We start from the raw sequence: 18,875 nt of genomic DNA on the forward strand, positions 1-18,875 counted from the left end.
ATTTTGAATGCATTCTGGGATCATAGAATATACTAAATTTTAATATGATTTATTTATAAGAGAGCAGTAGTCTGTTTTATATACTTGAGAGAGGGAGCGGGCGAACTGGCTTAAGACGGTAGATAATAAATCATACGCAAAATACATGTTATACCTATATACTAATAAAATATACACCCTGGCCTAACATAAAGTGTATTCATTTATTCCGGGGTGATCATCCAAGATGCAGTAACTACCAAAATTCGTACTAGTGAAATGACCATGACGGTAAACATTTCACATATTATACAATATACTACAGTATTTTGCTACTTTCCTTTGTATCCAATTTGGGTTCAATCGATTCTTATAAATATAAAATAAGTGACCTTTAAGTGCAGCTTTAAATTTGATTGGATCGCTTCGACTATTGATCGTGAGCGAATCTCTCCGGCTACTTCTCCACCCTCTGTAGAGTAAATCGCATTTACAACGTTTCAACCTCGCTAACATGTTAAAACAGAACTAATGGACATTCGCTTCAGTCTCAGCCCGCAGGAGACGAATAATACAAGTAAAATGGTCCCATCTCTACGCTTCATTAATTTTATTGCCCCGAGGCGCTCCGCTCAAGTCGGAACGCCGCTGGCGAAAACACGACATTATTGTGTTGCTAGTGACTTAAATTAAATAAACAAGCTAGCTATTATGCGTACTCCGGAATGCACACGCGCTCATTGTCTCTTCTGCAACTGTCAACATTTGACGCGTAATCCTTTATACGCATAGGAAGCAGAGTAGCGGGCGACAACAATGCGCTCTACGCCTAATGTAATGGAGATATTAGCGCGACCGTGGCGGAATAATTCAGATATGGTTTTTTTGTCTGCATGTCACACAATAGGATTATTCTCCATTGATCATTGCTTATTATATAAGTAGCTGCGGAGGGTGCGTTACATGAAAACTAAATTTGGTTTATCGGCTATTATGGAAAGTAGGTGTTAATGTTGAAATAGTAATTTATGATAGGATCGTGACTTCACCGTTTTCAAAGAACTTTTACGGTTTAAGTGGAACGATGTTGTTTTAGTTTATGGAATCTAATGTTGAGCTTTTAAATTAATATTATTAATAAGTGAATTCCACAAAAAACAAACTTTATTAGTACGTTATTAAAAGTGAAATACCATACGAGTAAATATTAAACGACGAATGTAAAGTAAGTATTTGTGTACCTACTGTGTTATTTATGATTCGTATTTGTGGTAGAGTTTTTATGACCAGGTTGTAACGGATTCTTCCATTAGGTAGAAAAATAAATTTCATATAGCAAAGAGTTTTTACAAAGACAAAAATATATCAAACAAACAAAAGGTAAGGAGGGCAAGTGGAAGTTATCTGGCCGTAACCTCTTAAGCCGCGGTCTTCACAATGCCCTCAACTACTAATGTTTACTCAACTCGGAGCGCGACAAAGGGCCGGAACTATTGTTTGTTGGAAAAGCTTTATTTTGCGACCCTCGCGCGCTGCGCCGCTTGCCTTGACAATAGGTTACCCAACTTAAAAATATATTATCTCACTTGACGTTAGCTAAGTGTGAATATTCTTTTGTAAGTGATTACATATTAACTTATTTTTCGATCGAAAAAATATATTATTAATTCATGTATGCTTTTAATTATGTATTGATTAAATACTTTTTATTGTATAAGTACTTAGCAATAAAAAGTGCTATAACATATTCTAATATTCAGTTTATTAAAAACGTCTTGACTCATGTCAACACAGTAATTTGTAATTTATACATTTATAATTTAAAACGACGCAGGAAACTAAATAGTATTCTACTTTAATAATCTTATCCATATAATGCTAACATTTGAGCGCGCGGGGATTTCGAGAGTTGAAAATTATCCTTTTCACGAACGACCTTAAGTATAATAGAGAAAGCACTTAAGCCATTTTCTCCGCCTTTAAGTGGCGTAAGCGCGGACGTTTGCCGAGGCTTCGCGAGCTAGAAAATCAGCCATTAGAGTCCAGGAGGCTAATTCGAAACGTCTCAGCTTCTGTAGGGGCGAGGGCGGGCGCGTGGGGAACGTTTCAGGCTAATGTGGCCATTGGGCGGCGCTAACAGCAATTATGCTACATGCGAGCAAATGGATTGTGCATTACCGACGACATGGATTGATTTATTGGCTCACGGCGAACACTCGGTACCGATCATACATTTAAATCGACCAGCTGATACGATATAGCTATTACAGAAATGGACATGAATAGGGTTTCATTATTTAATATGTTCAGTAGTTTGAAATCAAGTCTGTTAACTATCTGTTCAAGATATAATAATATTACGCAAAATTGTTTTTAATTAATGCAACATTTGATCGATGCATATTAAGATATTCTATTTTGCATATTTTGTTGATGTAATGAATAACTCAATTAGTCCTCTAGTAAAAGCAAGACATGTGTCAAGTATTACTATATAACTCGATTTAATTATACTTCAGATGTAACAAAGCCTAAAAAATCAAAACACAATACAAAAAAAGGCAACACAAACAGGAACAGATGCACAATTTTGCACAGAAAAAAAAAATTGTATTAAAAGAGGCAAGAAGGAATATACTGTAGCCGATGTTAGGAAAAAGATCTGTTTGTTTTGTTAGATCCTTAATTTTAAGATAAATATTTATTTTTCAATTTTAGAGTTCAAAGTAAAAACAGAAGGATACTGGACTTTGAAAGACAGATTTACGTTATTAGATATAAAATAGTTTCATATTGATAACATATTTTATATCCTTCACGTAAAAGATCACATCTGTTAGTGGCCGGGCGTCCATGTACTGATCTATGAATAATAAATGTGCCGAGCTAGCCGATTGGGGAAATTGAATTTTATAGTTCGTAACACATACGCGGACAGATGTCACAAAATGGCCGCGCCGGGAGCTACGCGGTATGTAATCGAAATGTCAAATACAAATCAGAATTAGGTCGATTGTATTGTTAATAATTAAATAATGAAAGGCTCGACTTATGCGCTTCATATGTGGGGAGAAGGTGTGAGTTCCTTTGTCATTAACAGAGTTAGTTCTGTTTGGACGGACAATTATCGGTCCATTACGGAGAGCACACAATAACCGATGTATCATTAATTATTGAACACTATTCAAATGTCACCAACGAACCAATATTTATTATTGGTTTTTGGACACGCGATACTTTTATCGACGCACTTAAAATCAATTAGTTTTCAGTCCAAAAGGAAGACATAATTTTTGTATATTTAAGAACTAAATAGGTACTTAAAAAATACGAGTGAATTATTATCATTGTTTTTAAAAGTAAATATTTATAAAATATGGTAGTTGTGTTGAAATATCTCGTGTTGGACGTTGAAAGAAATCATTGCAAAGATACACGCATGTGTTTGGTTAAATTTGCCACATTTGCCACCACAAACCGTATTAGATATGAAGCTGGTGAATAAGATTCAAACTTTCTCACGGGAGAAGAAGCCTTTGCCCAGCAGTGGAACATTTGCAGGTTACTTAGTAAAGTTTATATTTAGTTTAGTTTTTATTACTTTAATAAAATGAATAAAACCTTTTAAAGTTTGAATTCAACAATATCTCATTACACGAATAATTCAATCTGCGACAGATATATTGTTGTTAATTGATTTCCCCTCAGCGCTCAACTCCCTGAACGATACTAAGTTAGATAAATTCACGCTATCCGTTTACATCATTAAATTTTATTAGCAATACAATAACGGTGCCCTTGGACGACTACAGAGAGGGACTCTTCCGCCATCAAAGCCGACCCTCAACAATTCGTATTTCCTTTGGTTCGAATTAAGCAGGCTATTAAGTCGGCTTTGAGACGTGTGACGAATTATAAAGCCGGACATACAATAGTAATGCTCATGATAATTCAGACGATTTGGGATGAAAACTGTCCATTTATTTTTTTGTCATGAAATAGTATTGTTTTATCTAAACTTATTCAATTTGAGCTCTCAAAAGAGTGAAAAATTTATAAAGAAATGAGTATATACTATAATCTGTTAACCTCAATTATTCGATTAATGGATTTCAATCTTACCGTTACAAGTAAATTGCGTCACTTAATAGACAGATGGCGTGTGCGATGATTATTACTGGATTCATAATCTGTCATAAATGTCAAGTAGAGGCGATGCTACTCGGCTATTATTTCCGTTATTATTGTCATTTCAAATTCTATCCTAAGCAAGTGGTCCTCTATCGCTTTTGTTATAGAAGCGGTCACGCAATCACAGCTCATTTCGAATAATAAAATACATGAGACGACGATGATTCAGTCACAATAGTTAAATAATAGACTTACAAGATATCTAATGATTGAACATTACTAGAATAAATCAAATAAGTTTATTTAATAAATGTGTAAAATTATGTCTGTATATGTAGTCTACTCTGATTCTCTGAGTATTGGGATTCCGTCCAGTTTCAATATTTGCTGCAGTCGGTTGGACGCTTGCGTGCGCCAAGTATCCACGTCAGGTTGATTTTCACAAAGCGGATTTCCGGTGAAAACTAGATCCCTTAGAGCTGGACATTCCTTTAAAATATAATGGAGATGATGCGTCATATTCAAAAGTGAACTAATGTATTTTGTCTTTTAATTCTATTTTACATTATATAAATAAAAATGTATTTGTTTATAAAGTAGTGTATAATGTCGTGTAAGTAATGATGTATGTATGAGATTTATTAACAAATAAAAATATAGCAAATGACCTGTAGTCTGTTAAATTCCACCCACTCCTTAACCATATTATTGGCCATGTATAGTACACGCAGATTTTTAAGCGCTCCTACGCCTTTCAACTTATCGATAGGGTTGTAACTTATCCACAACTCTTCCAATGTATCGGCAACGGTTTCCTGAGCAAATACATGAATGTTATTAAAAAGTTTTTGTTTTAAATAGCGCGATAAAAAGTAAATTATGTTTTTAGTTTAAATTAATATTAGGTAAGATATCTACAAAGATATACCGTTTCTGATAAAATATGTTAGTATTTATACAGCAACAACTTACAATACCAGCTAAAGTTTTAATGTAATTTCGACCTAGCGACAGAATCTTCAAACTTCTCATTCCGGCAATTCCAGCTATTTTGTCGATCATGTTCGAAGACAGGCTTAGTTTCCTGTTTCAAAATGTTCATGTAATTTCGTACTTACATGATTAATTTATATTATTTTATTAAAAATATTATAGACAGACCATAGTTATGTTATTTCATAAATTAAAAGTGATTAAGCTAAGGTCCATATATTGCGAGAAGAAGAAGAGCAATACTTAGACTCTAATGTTGGTAAATTGTGGTTCTCAATGAGATTTCTAGATGAATTGTTCGGGAAAAGAAACATTCTGAGGAATCAGATAATCTCACATGAAATTAGTGTAACCCACACAAAAGCTGCGTGGTGGAATAAGCTCCAAAGAGTCCGCTAGGGGAAGAAGGAGGTTTTTGTTCATGAGATATTTCGGGCTATTAATTTAAAAGTTAGTATTAAACCCAAGGAATTCAAATTATCTTAAATATTCATAAATGATGAGCCACATACCTACATAGAGATGGTAAAATATTCAAATTTACATTGATACTCTTAATAAGAAAAATAGAATCCCTACTGTTTTAAAAATATTCAAGTAAATTTTAAAATATGAATTTTAAGGCTTAACTAGACTATTATAATAGACTGACTAAAATCGCTGTGACGCGATTTTTGAAAAACATTAACTACTAACTCGCAGCTGACAAGCGTGGAAAGAGCACCATCCATCTTTTCAATTGGAGGCCACTGAAACTGTAGTTCTATGACCTTGGCATCAGCAGCGCTTTCTTCTTTACTTTTCTCCCAACGTGCAATAGCTTCCTTGCAGGTTGTAGGTTTTAACGCCATTAATAAAAAATAGATCGACTAAAGAATATATAGAACTTAATTTCTCTCTTATTATTTACTTTATTATTTTATTTCGATGGACCGTAACTAATTTTAACAATCTTTATCAGATTAGTTAGCCTTAGAAAGATGCGAAATGATAATTGAACAATTAAACAATTTATCTGTTATTATTTGACAGCATTGCATTGTGTTTACCAATTATTATTTTTAATCTATTATTTCTAAAAAGGTCAATATTAAACTACATATTGCATGGTTTATTATTATTTGATTTCTATAAAATTAATTAACTACTAAACGGTAGTATGGTCAATACTTTCAATAAGTAGGAAACCTTCCGTACCGACATTTTAAAAGTAATATTAATAACCAAATATGTTATACAAAGATGAGATGATATTTTATACGTATCCGAATATAAAATTATGCTTCTTTACAAAGGAACGATTCTAAAGCGTTATATATTTCTATTGATAACTATTATTTAAACTGTTTAAAACTGTTTGTTAAAACGAGATTGACTCTAATTCAAAGAATTCTGCAATATTGATTTAGAGTCTTTATACGTACAACATGAGAAAGTGACTAATATTTGATCAGTTACTGCGTCTTCAAAAAATCATGTTGCCCCGTTCTACCTCCCGGGGTCGGGTCGTCCCGGTTGGCCGGTTGTAATCACGTCGTGCCCTCACACCTCCCTCTCCCTTCGTCCAATGTTTGCACGCGGAATTTCAAGTGCAGTATTTTGCGGCTTGCGAAAATTCACAATACAGAACTCTCTGTCTCTCAGAATTTGCGCAATGGTGAACGTTTCGTTGAATAGATTGAACTTCTCTGGACTTGAAATGTAACTCTTTCAGAGACTTGAATTATCTTTATGCCTTTGATAGATTTATTCCTTATGTTATTAAAAATAAATATTAGAACAAAAATAAACAACGATTACTTGGTTCTTAATGTTAACCTGTCCTATTATATGCGTTTTTTCTAATTGTAAGGGCCGTTTATCATTTGTATCTTGGCTACTGTGTTTCAGTTAGAGAAGTCACATAGGTACTGATGTATAAATTTAAATTAGACTTACAAGTTTTCTTTGCTCTTGAGTTAATTTTTAATTTTAATTTGTCATATCTCGTCAGTAAAAAAATATTAAGATAAATAATGAATACTCGATTATTATTATTTAAAAATATCAGAAATATTAATAACAAGTATTAAATATGGTCAATCAAGAGCTATAAAGACAGTGGGAACATGCTTTATTACAACAATTGTTAATTTTAGTTTTATATAATTATTGCGAAATACCTGACCTGATCTGACTTAAAAAACAAACAACAACAAATAATTTCAATATTTTTTATAATATAAATAAATTAACTGTTATTATTGTTTTATTTTAAAATTGGCCCTAAGAGCATCATGAGAATAGTTTTGGACAAATTAAATTTGCCTTTTTCTATTTACCGCTTTTGTTGGAACTTTTATAAGATTTCCATAATTAGGTAATTCATGATAATGACCTTAATAAAATACAATAGATTATGTATTTATTTATGCATGTGTTTTTTTTTTGTTAATAATAAAATTGATTATTTTACATAATATAATATAATAAATCCAATCGAATCATTATTCTTCTCATCGTATAACTCAAGGAGTTACTTAGCTTTAGAAAAAATGATATAAAGTAGAGAGTACACGTGTCACGGATGCATATTTCGTCTGATCACGTGCCGACGCGTGTCCACAAAACATTGCTTTATGACGCCTATGGGGTGGAATAAATATTTGTAATCTAAAAAGCCATGTTTATACTATAAAAGCCCCTCATATGTTATGAATAGGATCATTTAAGAACCAAAGCGCAAATTGATCAGCTTCATGGAACCGGAAAATGACTATCCGGTGTTTCTTATAAGTAATATATATAGTAATGCATATATAATGTGCATATATATCAAATCAGGTTACAAATCAGCATATTGCAACTATTGATATAACCAACAAAAATATATCTATAATATAATAACTATTAATTAGTTGCAGAAATATTTAATTCAATGTATTTTTATTTATTGTAAGATGTATCCACTTGGTTAGAGTCTGTCAAAGTTTACGGTTTGAAAGGCTTTAGTATCTACGAATTGAGTTGGAATTTTAATGTTTTTACTGAGTAATTTACTTCAGTGAGTATTTATTGCTTCCAACATTCAATTTATACAAGTATTCTGTACATTTTAAATCCTTAAGTCACAAAGTAACTAATAAGTATACAGATTTGAAGGTAATGGGTTTATTCCCGCTCGTATGGAATAATAAAAAAATAAAATGTATTACTGCCAAAAAAAAATTGGAATCTGGTATTATTATACTTCCATTTCCCGTAAAGCACAGAATATGTAGGTCTATATAAAGAAGACTTCTGAGTGCTTACTGCTTATTAATAATGTTGTTATCTTACATTATAAAACATTTTGTTTTAGTATGAGTTCTAGAAGTTATTAATTTTACTTTTATAATCGTATTTTAGTGTTGTTTTGTATGAAACTGCCTAAATAAATTCTCATAAATTAAATGTAGTTATAGTAAACGTTTAATTCCATTTTTCATCACGATATAGAATCATTTCATAATTAAAACGTCGAAGTAGTATCCAGCTATTCGCGATGTTTATTTACTATAATAAAATTCCTAGGTATGTAACTAAACATCTAATCGTCAAAATGAATTCTACTGTTATATACCAACAGTTATGCCCAGCCACTAAACTTACTACTACTAAACATTTTACTATGCCTTCAAATTAATATTATATTATAAATTAGATCTAAGTTAGTAGTTGTTAATACCTTAAAATATCTTAAAATCATTTGTTAATCATTATGATTTATTTCTCTATTTCTGTTTTGAACTTCTAATAAAAATATTGTACTTTTGACGTGTCTGTTTAACCAAAAGTATATGTTTTTGAACACAGCTCTTAGATGTCATAACATGTCAGAATCAAGGAAACAAATGTCACAACGTGCAAATAACCTCAAAGATTGTTTCTAATTGAGTGGCGTAGTGATATTCTATAAAAATGGATGATTTACAATTAAATATTACATCAACTATTAAGGTAAATAGATTTTATTTACTTTTTATTATAAAATATGAAACTTTTCTTATGTAAATTTGATTTTTTTAGAACCAAAATAAAACAAAAAAACAAACTATTCAAAAGAATGCTAATGAATACAAATTTAAATCAAAACCAGATTTTAGTGGTAAAATTATTGCGTTTAAAAGACCCCAAAATGCTGGCCAAAAGAACTTCTCACAGAAAAATTCAAACGAGCCGCCTAATAAAGTACCTAAACTTTCAAACATCGCTCCCTCCAAACCAGAAGATTTACAATTGAGGTTACGTGAATTAAGTGAAAATAAAGGTAAATTTCACGGGAAAAACTATCAAGACCTCAGTGACGACCTTCAGACGAAACAGAAGCCTAGAAATGGACCTTGGATATCATCTTTATTTAAGAACAACCCAGAAGTTCCAAAAATGGGTCAAAAGGCTGTAAAACCTTTGGTTGAAAAAGTTTTTGCCGGCAAGACCTTTGCTGATTTAAATATTCATCCACACAGTGTAGCAAATCTGAAACAAAATCTTAACTTAAGTGAAATGATGACAGTACAACAAAAATCTATTTCAATAATTCTTCAAGGCAGAGATGTATTGATTAGGTTTGTTAATTGTTATTAAATAATGTTTTGCTAACTATTTGAGGTATTGCTTACTATAGTTTTGTTTTATTAGGTCTCAGACAGGGTCTGGGAAAACTTTGGCATACGCGCTACCAATTGTTGAAGGATTACAGGCAATAAGACCAAAAATAAACAGAAATGATGGTGTAAAAGTTATTGTAGTAGTTCCCACCCGGGAATTAGCAGTTCAGACATATGAATTATTTGTAAAACTCACTAAGGTAAGATTTCAATTTATTCTTTTCATGTCTAGGGACGAGGCTTAGCGGTTTTAACCATTTAGTACATTATAATGATTTGTAATAAATGAATAACATGAGTATTCAATATTACATTAGGATGAATTATTGAATAGATTTTTATATACTTCTTTTTCCTAAATAACAAATATTAAAATATTCACATACATTTTATTATTTCGGACATATTTAGATAAAAAATATGTATAAAATAAAATAAAAATGCATCGTTATTATCAAACAATATTATTATTTAACTAATTATGATATGGTTTTATTTCTTTTTTAAACAAGTGAAAAATATATTACTTTTTATTGTATATTTAATTTGTTATGTTATGTTATGTATTGTCTGTATCTGATAGCCGTTTATCTGGATTGTGCCTGGCTTGCTGTCGGGAGGGCAAAAGAGAAAAGCAGAGAAGGCCAGATTGAGAAAAGGCTTAAGTATATTGGTGGGCACTCCAGGACGAATAAATGACCATTTATTACATACACACTCACTAAACTTTGCTAAAACTGGGTGAGACATATTCAATAAAATATTTTTTTTTATATTCATAAATATCAAAACCATTTTTAGTATTTTCAGGTTTGAAAGGGTATGTTTTTTATTTTTTTACTGAATACATATTAAGAAATATATCACAAATAATAATGTTGATTTAAATCAGTATTTTTTCGTAAATTTTATTTTTACATCTTTCAAAGTTTTTTATATAATTTATTTGACTGTGGAATCCATTCATTTACCAAAAAATCAAAAATTTTAAATTAACTACACTTTGTTTAGGTGTCTTGTGTTGGACGAAGCTGATAGGTTGTTAGATATGGGTTATGAAAAAGATGTAGCTGCTATTGTTAAGGCTATTGAAGACCATAAAAAAGCTGCAACATATGATCCCATGGCTCTCGTTAAACAAAATATTAAAAAACCCCTCGAGAATGATGAACAGCAAGACATTCCGAATGGTGATGACAAACCAGTGGAGCATAATGTTGAGCATGCTTTAACTAAAATATTTCAATCGACAGAAAGACAGACAATTCTTTTATCAGCTACTCTTACAAAGGTAAGAAAATTATGTCCTTAGATTTTTTATGGTATTTTTTAAGTCTTTTGTTGAAATGTAATATGAATTTGTGTGTGTTTTATTTATTAAAACTCTTGTTTTTATCCATAAGAACATTTGTAAAGTGTGTTTATAAATTTAAAACGAAACAACATGTAATTATTATGTGTGACACATACTTATATAACATATTTGTATTTTCTATTAGAGATGTTGTATTTCTGGCCCAAAAAGATGAATGAATGCAAAATAGGTAATGAAAGTGTAAAGTTATGTATTTTATAAAATGATTATGGTAAGTGCCATTGCCCATTAATGTTGTTACCGTAAGAAACACACTTTGACCACTCCTTATACCACCAATGCACCACCAACCTCGGGAACTAAGTTGTTATGTCTCTTGTGCCTTGGTTATACCAGAACACAACAACGCTAAGTAGTGCTGCTTAGTGGTAGAATATATGCTGAGTGGGTGGTACTTTGCCTGATCGAAGTAAATTAAATTATTATTTAAAAAATCTTAAAAAGGTAATATATGACCTAAATAAATTCTTAATAAAATATTAATCGTTTTAAATTATTATGTTATCTATAGGCCGTCGAAAATTTAGCGGGAATAACCATGCAGGATCCTGTCTTTGTAGATACTTCTGATGGTAAAGCGCTTGTCGCTGATTCTTTAAAAGAGACATCTAAGCATACAGACTTGAAAAAGAGTGACATAAGTTCAGAAAATATCAAAATGAGTGAAAAAAATATAGTTCCGAAGGTTATTACTGAAGAGTTAAACGCGAAACCTGACGACATTGAAGAAAAGCAGGAAAGTCGAACCGGTAGGTACAAATATTTATTACACGGATACACGGATACGTTGTTTATAACTTCGCCTCTTGGTATATTTTCTATTTCTAACGTTCAAAGTTGCCAGTGTTTTTTTTTTAATATATAAAAAAACATTTATACCTTTTTCTGTTTATGTGATTCGTATTGGAAGAGTTATATAATTCTCACTGTAAATATCTGTTGTTTTAGGTCTTAAAGCGTTTAATGGTTCTAATCACCCTGAATTGTTTGCCGGTGTTAAAAACAAAGGTCAAACTAACAATTCTACAGTTAGTGTTAGCGGAAAGAAGGACGACGAAAGTGACAGTGATTCGGATTATGAATATTTCAAAGTACAAAAAGAGTTAGAAGTTAAAGATCCGAAAGTTGATAAACTAGATGAAGCGAAAACGAAACACGAAAAAGTGGAAGAGCCCGTTGCTAATACGTTCGTAGAAGCGCTGAAAACAGCTATTACAGAAGATGAACTTATATTACCAGCGACGGTTAACCAAACGTTCTTGATAGTGCCAATGAAACTAAGATTGGTAACTTTATGTGCTCTTATAGTAGAACATTGCGTAATAAACAGGAAGGGTGGGAAAATGATCGTTTTTATGGCAACATTGGAAATGGTAGATTATCTCTCAGAATTAATTGAGACGGTTCTGACTGGTAAAGAAGATAAGGCGAAAAAGAAAAACGAGTCCGAGAAGAAAAATTCAAAAGCAAATAAAAGAAAAACTAAAGATGAGGACTCTGATTCCGAATATGAAATGGATTATGAGGCACCGGCAGAGGGAGGCATTGTGCCGCATGATTTGGACGTGTTCAGTCTGCACGGTTCGATGCCGCATGAGAACCGTATAGAAGTTTTCAAGCAATTTCGTGTTGCTAAGAGGGGTCTTCTTATTTGTACGGTAAGAAATATACATTGATTCCTAATGGGTATTCAAGTTTTCAGTGAAATGCGAAAGTGTTAGTTGAACTTGCGTGTGTAAGCGTCAATAGCGCAATAATTTACGTGGTGGTACGTGTATAAGTCGTGGATTCGATCCGAACGTCTAGATCTCGTCTAGGATTTGTATTATATAGAGAATTAGCTTTATTATTAAAATCATCTTAACTCGACGTAGAACGAGTTACTTGAGGTAAGTGTTCCTTTGAAAAATCACTTCAGTAATAGTACTGTTATTATTTAACTTGTGGATATAAGTAGTACGTTATTACATACGATAAATTAGACGAGAAAATAAATGACAAACGTAATTATGTTTACGTATGACTTAAATTGTAAAATTAGCAGCAAAGTATGGTATTCTGCTGATCGAGGAACTAAATTTTAATGTATATTAGGTTATTTTATTTTAGAATTTCGAGATAATTTGTGCTAAATTAGTCTACTTATTAATGTTTACGTCTTTGTTAAACCAAAAATCGCTTATCTTATGTTACAATCTCGTAGAGTGGTTTTAAAATTTCAGTATAATTACCGGTGTTTAGTTCAAGCATATTATTTCAATCGTATTTAATTTTTACTGAAGACTCATCAGCTGAAACTTACTTTCAAAATTGCGATATTTTACACATTATTATTTTAAAATTGTATACTTCATACTGAACTCATACCGAACTAAGACCGATTTTGATGTATTTTTTGTGTGTTTGATCGATACTCAGGTTTAGATTGGTCTCGGTAAGTGGCGCTAAGATAGAGTTCCAAGAAGTGATTTTCAAGAAAAATAAATCCTTATATAATCCGTATGAAGTCAAGCATTAGCATGCATTAGCAGCCTGTAAATTTTCCCACTGCTGGGCTAAAGACCTCCTCTCCCTTTGAGGAGAAGGTTTGGAGCATATTCCACCACGCTGCTCCAATGCGGGTTGGCGGAATACACATGTGGCAGAATTTCGTTGAAATTAGACACACGCAGATTTCCTCACGATGTTCTCCTTCACCGCCGATCATGAGATGAATTATAAACACAAATTAAGCACATGAAAATTCAGTGGTGCCTGCCTGGGTTTGAACACGAAATCATCGGTTAAGGTGCACGCGTTCTAACCACTGGGCCATCTCGGCTCCTGAAGTCAAGACTTACTTCGTATTTATCTGCCTGATATAATGCTTATATCCCTTTTACACTGAAATCTCTTTTTACATTAATTATGTATTTGTTTTATTTTGAAAGTATAATAAAGTGTTAAATAAATATTTACTATCCAAGGATGTGGCTGCGAGAGGTTTGGATGTACCACGCGTTGATCTCGTTCTACAATTCTGCGCTCCGGCGTCAGCCACAGATTATGTGCACAGGTAAGGCGTGAATCAAACTATTACGAGTGTTATGTTATGACGTCACGTATAACCAATTTAAAATTAAAAATAAATCCTAGGGTCGGAAGAACTGGTCGTGCGGAGCAAGTCGGTGCTGCTATATTGTTCTTACTACCAAGCGAATCAGAATTTGTGAGGCATTTAGAGCAGAAGCGAATAAGGTGAGATAACGTAATTATATAACAAGTCTTACGGTCTATGAAATAAACTTAGCCTAATCTGTGCGTTTATATAAAAAAACTGTTACATAACATACTTACTTTGATATATCTACTATGTATCTAATTAAATAAAAATAATATTTGTATGTTAATAATACTTCTATGCATTACTACACTATTCATCCGGTTTTGATGAAACTTTGGCGAGTTGTTCTGCGTACGTTTACGAAGGCACCTCGACCAAAAATATACTTTTTCTCTTTATATTTTTCTATTTAGACTCATTATATTCGTCATTTACTGTATGACTTATTTATCGTTTTTATCATTAACATTTTATGTTTTAATATTTAATCGATGTGTGAAAGTTCATCTGTTGTCATGTCAATCCATTAATAGCATTTGCGACATTTGAGACGCACAACATAATATTATTATTTATTTTTTGATATATTTAACTACGCTAATAAAATTATATATATAATTATTAATAAAATAAATTTATCGTTATCCTCGTCACATATTTTTTCGTGGATAAAGGAATACATATGACACCTAAGGTTAACATTATAGTATAGAAAAGCGATGTCAATGACAGTTTATATGTATGTAATCTTTTTTTATAAATGTGAAAGTTTGGATGGACGTTTGTTCCACAATCATGAGAGAAGGGTTAGACGGGTCTGAATGGAATTTGGCATAGAGCTGGAATATAGTCTGGAATGGCACACTGGTTACATTTTTTGGGATTACCCTCGAACGCGGGCGAAGTCGCGGGTGGATAGCTCAATATAATTTACTTTTAAGTAATGTTTTTTGTAGTAACAAATGTATTATATCTTTTGATTAGGTTACGTCAATCGGACGAGATGAAAGCGTTGTCCGTTTTACAAAATATAGTGCCGACAGCGCCGACTCCACAGCGAGCGGCCATCGCAGTACAAGCGCGCCTCGAACACACCGCGCACAGCTCGCGCGACTGGCTGGCCAGGGCTAGTCGGGGTAAGCGAACATATATACTAAGATTATGTATACGAAAGTAACTCTGTCTGTCTCATTAACTGTCAAACCACTGAACCGAATTTGATTAAATTTGGTACGAAGCAAGGTTGAACTCCAAGGAAGGGTATAGGCTTTTTATGCCTCATATCTAATGACCAACCCTAAAACGCTTGCAAAGCTACTGGCAACAACTAGTTGTTTATAAATCTACCTGAAATACCACTAGCTGGCGCAGCTATATTAAAAAAACGACGACTATGCTATGATGGAGGAAAGAATTGCGCACCACAGTGTTGAAATGCGATATCTGTCTTATATTTAAACAAACTGGTAAATAGTTATTTGATTGGATGTTAAAGAAGTTTATTTTGATTTAATCGATTAGATATAATAATCGGAAAAGTATTACATAATGTATGGGAAATTATTAGAATGATAATTTCAGTCAAAAATATTTTTAAAAACATATTAAATTCAGCCTGGTGTAATTCTTAAAGAAAATTATATTAGTTTGAATTTTAATGAAATTAAGAATATAGAACATAATTTTGCAAATATTAAATAACATCAACTATTATACAAATAATTTGAACCGTCAACAATCTCGTAATAATCAAACTTTCATTGAAGCGTATACATCGTGGGTTCGTTTCTACTCGACGTATCCTCGCGAGGTGCGCATGTGGCTGGACGCGAGACAACTCCACCTCGGTCACGCGGCCAAGGCCTTCGCCCTCAGGGAGACTCCCGGAGCCTTAGCAAGGAGAGCCAAATCTGACCCCAACGTTAGGAAAGAGAGACCCAATAACCGCCTTACGATTCATGACGAGGACGAGAAGAAACGGCCTGGGTGAGTGTTGCCTTAAATATAATTACAAAACGTTAAGAACTTTAATAATAATTATTAGACTCAGAATTAGAGAAAGTTACTCTTATCTAGTTTAAATGTAAGTTCGTTCAATCTTGGATATGTTCAGAGTATTCTAGCAGATCCTTCATCAGAATCTACTAGGATGCTCCTGGAGTTCTACTTAATAGCTATTAATAACAAATAATGTCAAAACCAAAGGAAAAGGGTACAATGGGACTGACTTACCTTTGTAGGACAGAAGTCCCAAAATAAAATAAGAATTAATAAATAAAAAAATTATTGTATATTTTATTAACTGAAGTTTCCGATACCTAAAGTTATTTCGTATTTTTTTGGGTATTTACGTCTGATATTTCAATAAGTGTATAATTAAATGTAAAAAAATAATAATTTTGTTGTATAAAAAATCTTTGGGAAATGTTTTAGAACATATTCTCACAGTTTACGGAAAACCCAATCAATTTTAAATTTTAGTTGCATTCAACATTTAGACGGATCACGGCGCGTATCGCGAGCCTAAGGCCTCAGCCTGAGAGCGTATTCTAATACAGATAATATGTATATAATTGTAAACTTAAGTTTATTATTACACAAGCTTTAGAACTTGGCTTAAACCAGAAGAATAAAATTGACATTACGATATTTTTTTCATTACTGTCAAAAAGCTGTGAGCCAGAACAGGTTAACTGATACAATATGTACTAACAATAGTGTTGAATATTATATTTTTTTTGGCCTCTAAAGTCATATTTGTAAATATTAAACATTAAAAAACATAATGTATGTATGTATACGGACCATGTTGTGTAGCATAGTACCAATCTACAGGAGTTCTGATGAAAATTGTCAAGATTTAAACCAGAAAACTATTATTATTTAAGTGACATTATTATATATATTTATTATTATTGAAAGTGACATTAATTTAATACATGTTCCCCCATCGTAAATATTATAAAGTAATCCCGATCACGGCACAATATCTGGGTATCCCTATCAAAAAAATTGGAAACTGACACAAATACTTACTAAAAATGCTATGCTAAAAGGAAGGTCATTTACAGCTAAACTAGTTAATCAAATGTCGAATGAACACTATTTTACATAAGTATGATCGTGTTAATTCAAGCTTCACAATTTGCTATAAAACCATATTTCAATTACCTGGTATGTACTATGTGAAAATAAAAAATCTTGACTGTGTGATTAACTCAACAGTAACAAATTGTTGCAAGCGGTTTTTTTTTTTCTAAATAAATAACAAATTAAAAAGTATATATAGGTAAAGAATTTTTGAATAAGAAAATTTTTTATTAGGTGATACATTGTGAATTTTTTTTGTGACAGAAAATAAAGTAATTATTTTCGTGCAAAATTTCATCCCATGGGATACACTGGTTTAGGATGCGTTGTATGTCAGTCGGCCATTTTAAAGTTTATTAAGTATAATTTAATAAAATATATAAGATATAATTTGATGTTAGGATTATTATTTTAAAAACATGTCACTGATTAATTTATTTCATAAAATCGGTCACCTCTTGTAAATCTTTACCACTTTTATTATTGCCATTGTGGCTTAGTAAATTTGTGTACAACATAGTCCATACATATAGCATTCGATTTTATTAGAAAGAAACACCTTCAGACACCGGAAAATTATACTATTAATTGAAAAAATTAAATTTATACTATTAATCGCTGTAAAAGCGACTGATAAAATGCGATTTCGCTATCTTATTCCTGTTATATTAAAACCACATTACAATAAAAGTTCTCGTTTTTTAATAGTCATCTTATGTTAAACAGAGAATTTTAAAATGTAATTAATAAATATTTTAGTTTTTTAAAGTTTATTAACCATTGTTATATTCCTTTACAGTTTCCCTAAAGTTAAACCGGGAATATTTGGCAAGAGAATAGTGAATAAACAAAGTTCCATGCACACCGCGAGCGAATTTGACAGCGGCTTGCCGCCAGTGGACACTTACTCTAACAAGAAGAGAAAGAACAAATAATCACTATTCTATTATATATTTATAACAAAACATTTTAATTGTAAATAAACCAATTTTTACGTAAATTGCAAATTATTTTATTTACCCAGATAATATAATGTACTTTTAATTGTAAATGCATACAAAGAAGCAGCTAATGAAACATGGACCCTGTCCAAAAATTCTAGCTGATGTAAGAGACGACTTGAGATTAATGGGAGGGCAGCCGATGGCTACCGTTTTCATTTCTGACTCGCGAGTGACTCGAATGAAAAATGATTTTAAACCATTACCGTGCCTCGTCCGGCCTTTTGATATTTAAATTTTTTTCAAGCGGCCATCATTACGACGGGATGATTTGCGAATTTCGCCCCAACTCGCGGTTTTTGTTAGTCTCAAAGACTTTTTTGTCGCTCTCATTTATGATGTTTTTATTGCTCCATAATGAAAAATTAAAAGAGTATTGTCGAGCGCTTTCATGCTGTAATCTCCGGATATTTCAAGGTTGACATTTTCTCTTCGGTGACAATTTTATATTGTTCAATCGCGACGAAGATAAATTTGTACTAAAAATATATTCCATGACTTATTACTTACATAATTTACTACTTAGTTTAAGTTGTCATGACTTAGTTTAGCGTTAAAAACTGCTTAGGTATATC

At 32.1% G+C, this 18,875-nt stretch overlaps 2 protein-coding genes across 2 annotated transcripts; one reads left to right on the plus strand and one right to left on the minus strand.

Moving 5' to 3' along the window:
- Nucleotides 1-4,449: 4,449 nt before the first annotated feature.
- LOC125074103 (dynein axonemal light chain 1-like) lies at nucleotides 4,450-5,954 on the minus strand. Its single transcript, XM_047685334.1, has 4 exons — nucleotides 5,800-5,954; nucleotides 5,083-5,194; nucleotides 4,779-4,925; nucleotides 4,450-4,599 (listed from the first exon to the last, which is right to left on the minus strand). Exons 1-4 carry the CDS (start codon nucleotides 5,952-5,954, stop codon nucleotides 4,450-4,452), a joined length of 564 nt encoding a protein of 187 aa, XP_047541290.1.
- A 3,016-nt stretch (nucleotides 5,955-8,970) lies between these two features.
- LOC125074643 (probable ATP-dependent RNA helicase DDX31) lies at nucleotides 8,971-18,294 on the plus strand. Its single transcript, XM_047686024.1, has 12 exons — nucleotides 8,971-9,081; nucleotides 9,151-9,689; nucleotides 9,763-9,931; nucleotides 10,315-10,472; nucleotides 10,743-11,022; nucleotides 11,618-11,855; nucleotides 12,055-12,764; nucleotides 14,073-14,161; nucleotides 14,242-14,343; nucleotides 15,194-15,345; nucleotides 15,976-16,195; nucleotides 18,099-18,294. Exons 1-12 carry the CDS (start codon nucleotides 9,043-9,045, stop codon nucleotides 18,232-18,234), a joined length of 2,832 nt encoding a protein of 943 aa, XP_047541980.1. The 5' UTR covers nucleotides 8,971-9,042; the 3' UTR covers nucleotides 18,235-18,294.
- The last annotated feature ends 581 nt before the right edge of the window (nucleotides 18,295-18,875 follow it).

Source organism: Vanessa atalanta, chromosome 2, assembly GCF_905147765.1.
Source record: "Vanessa atalanta chromosome 2, ilVanAtal1.2, whole genome shotgun sequence".
Taxonomy (NCBI): Eukaryota; Metazoa; Arthropoda; class Insecta; order Lepidoptera; family Nymphalidae; genus Vanessa; species Vanessa atalanta.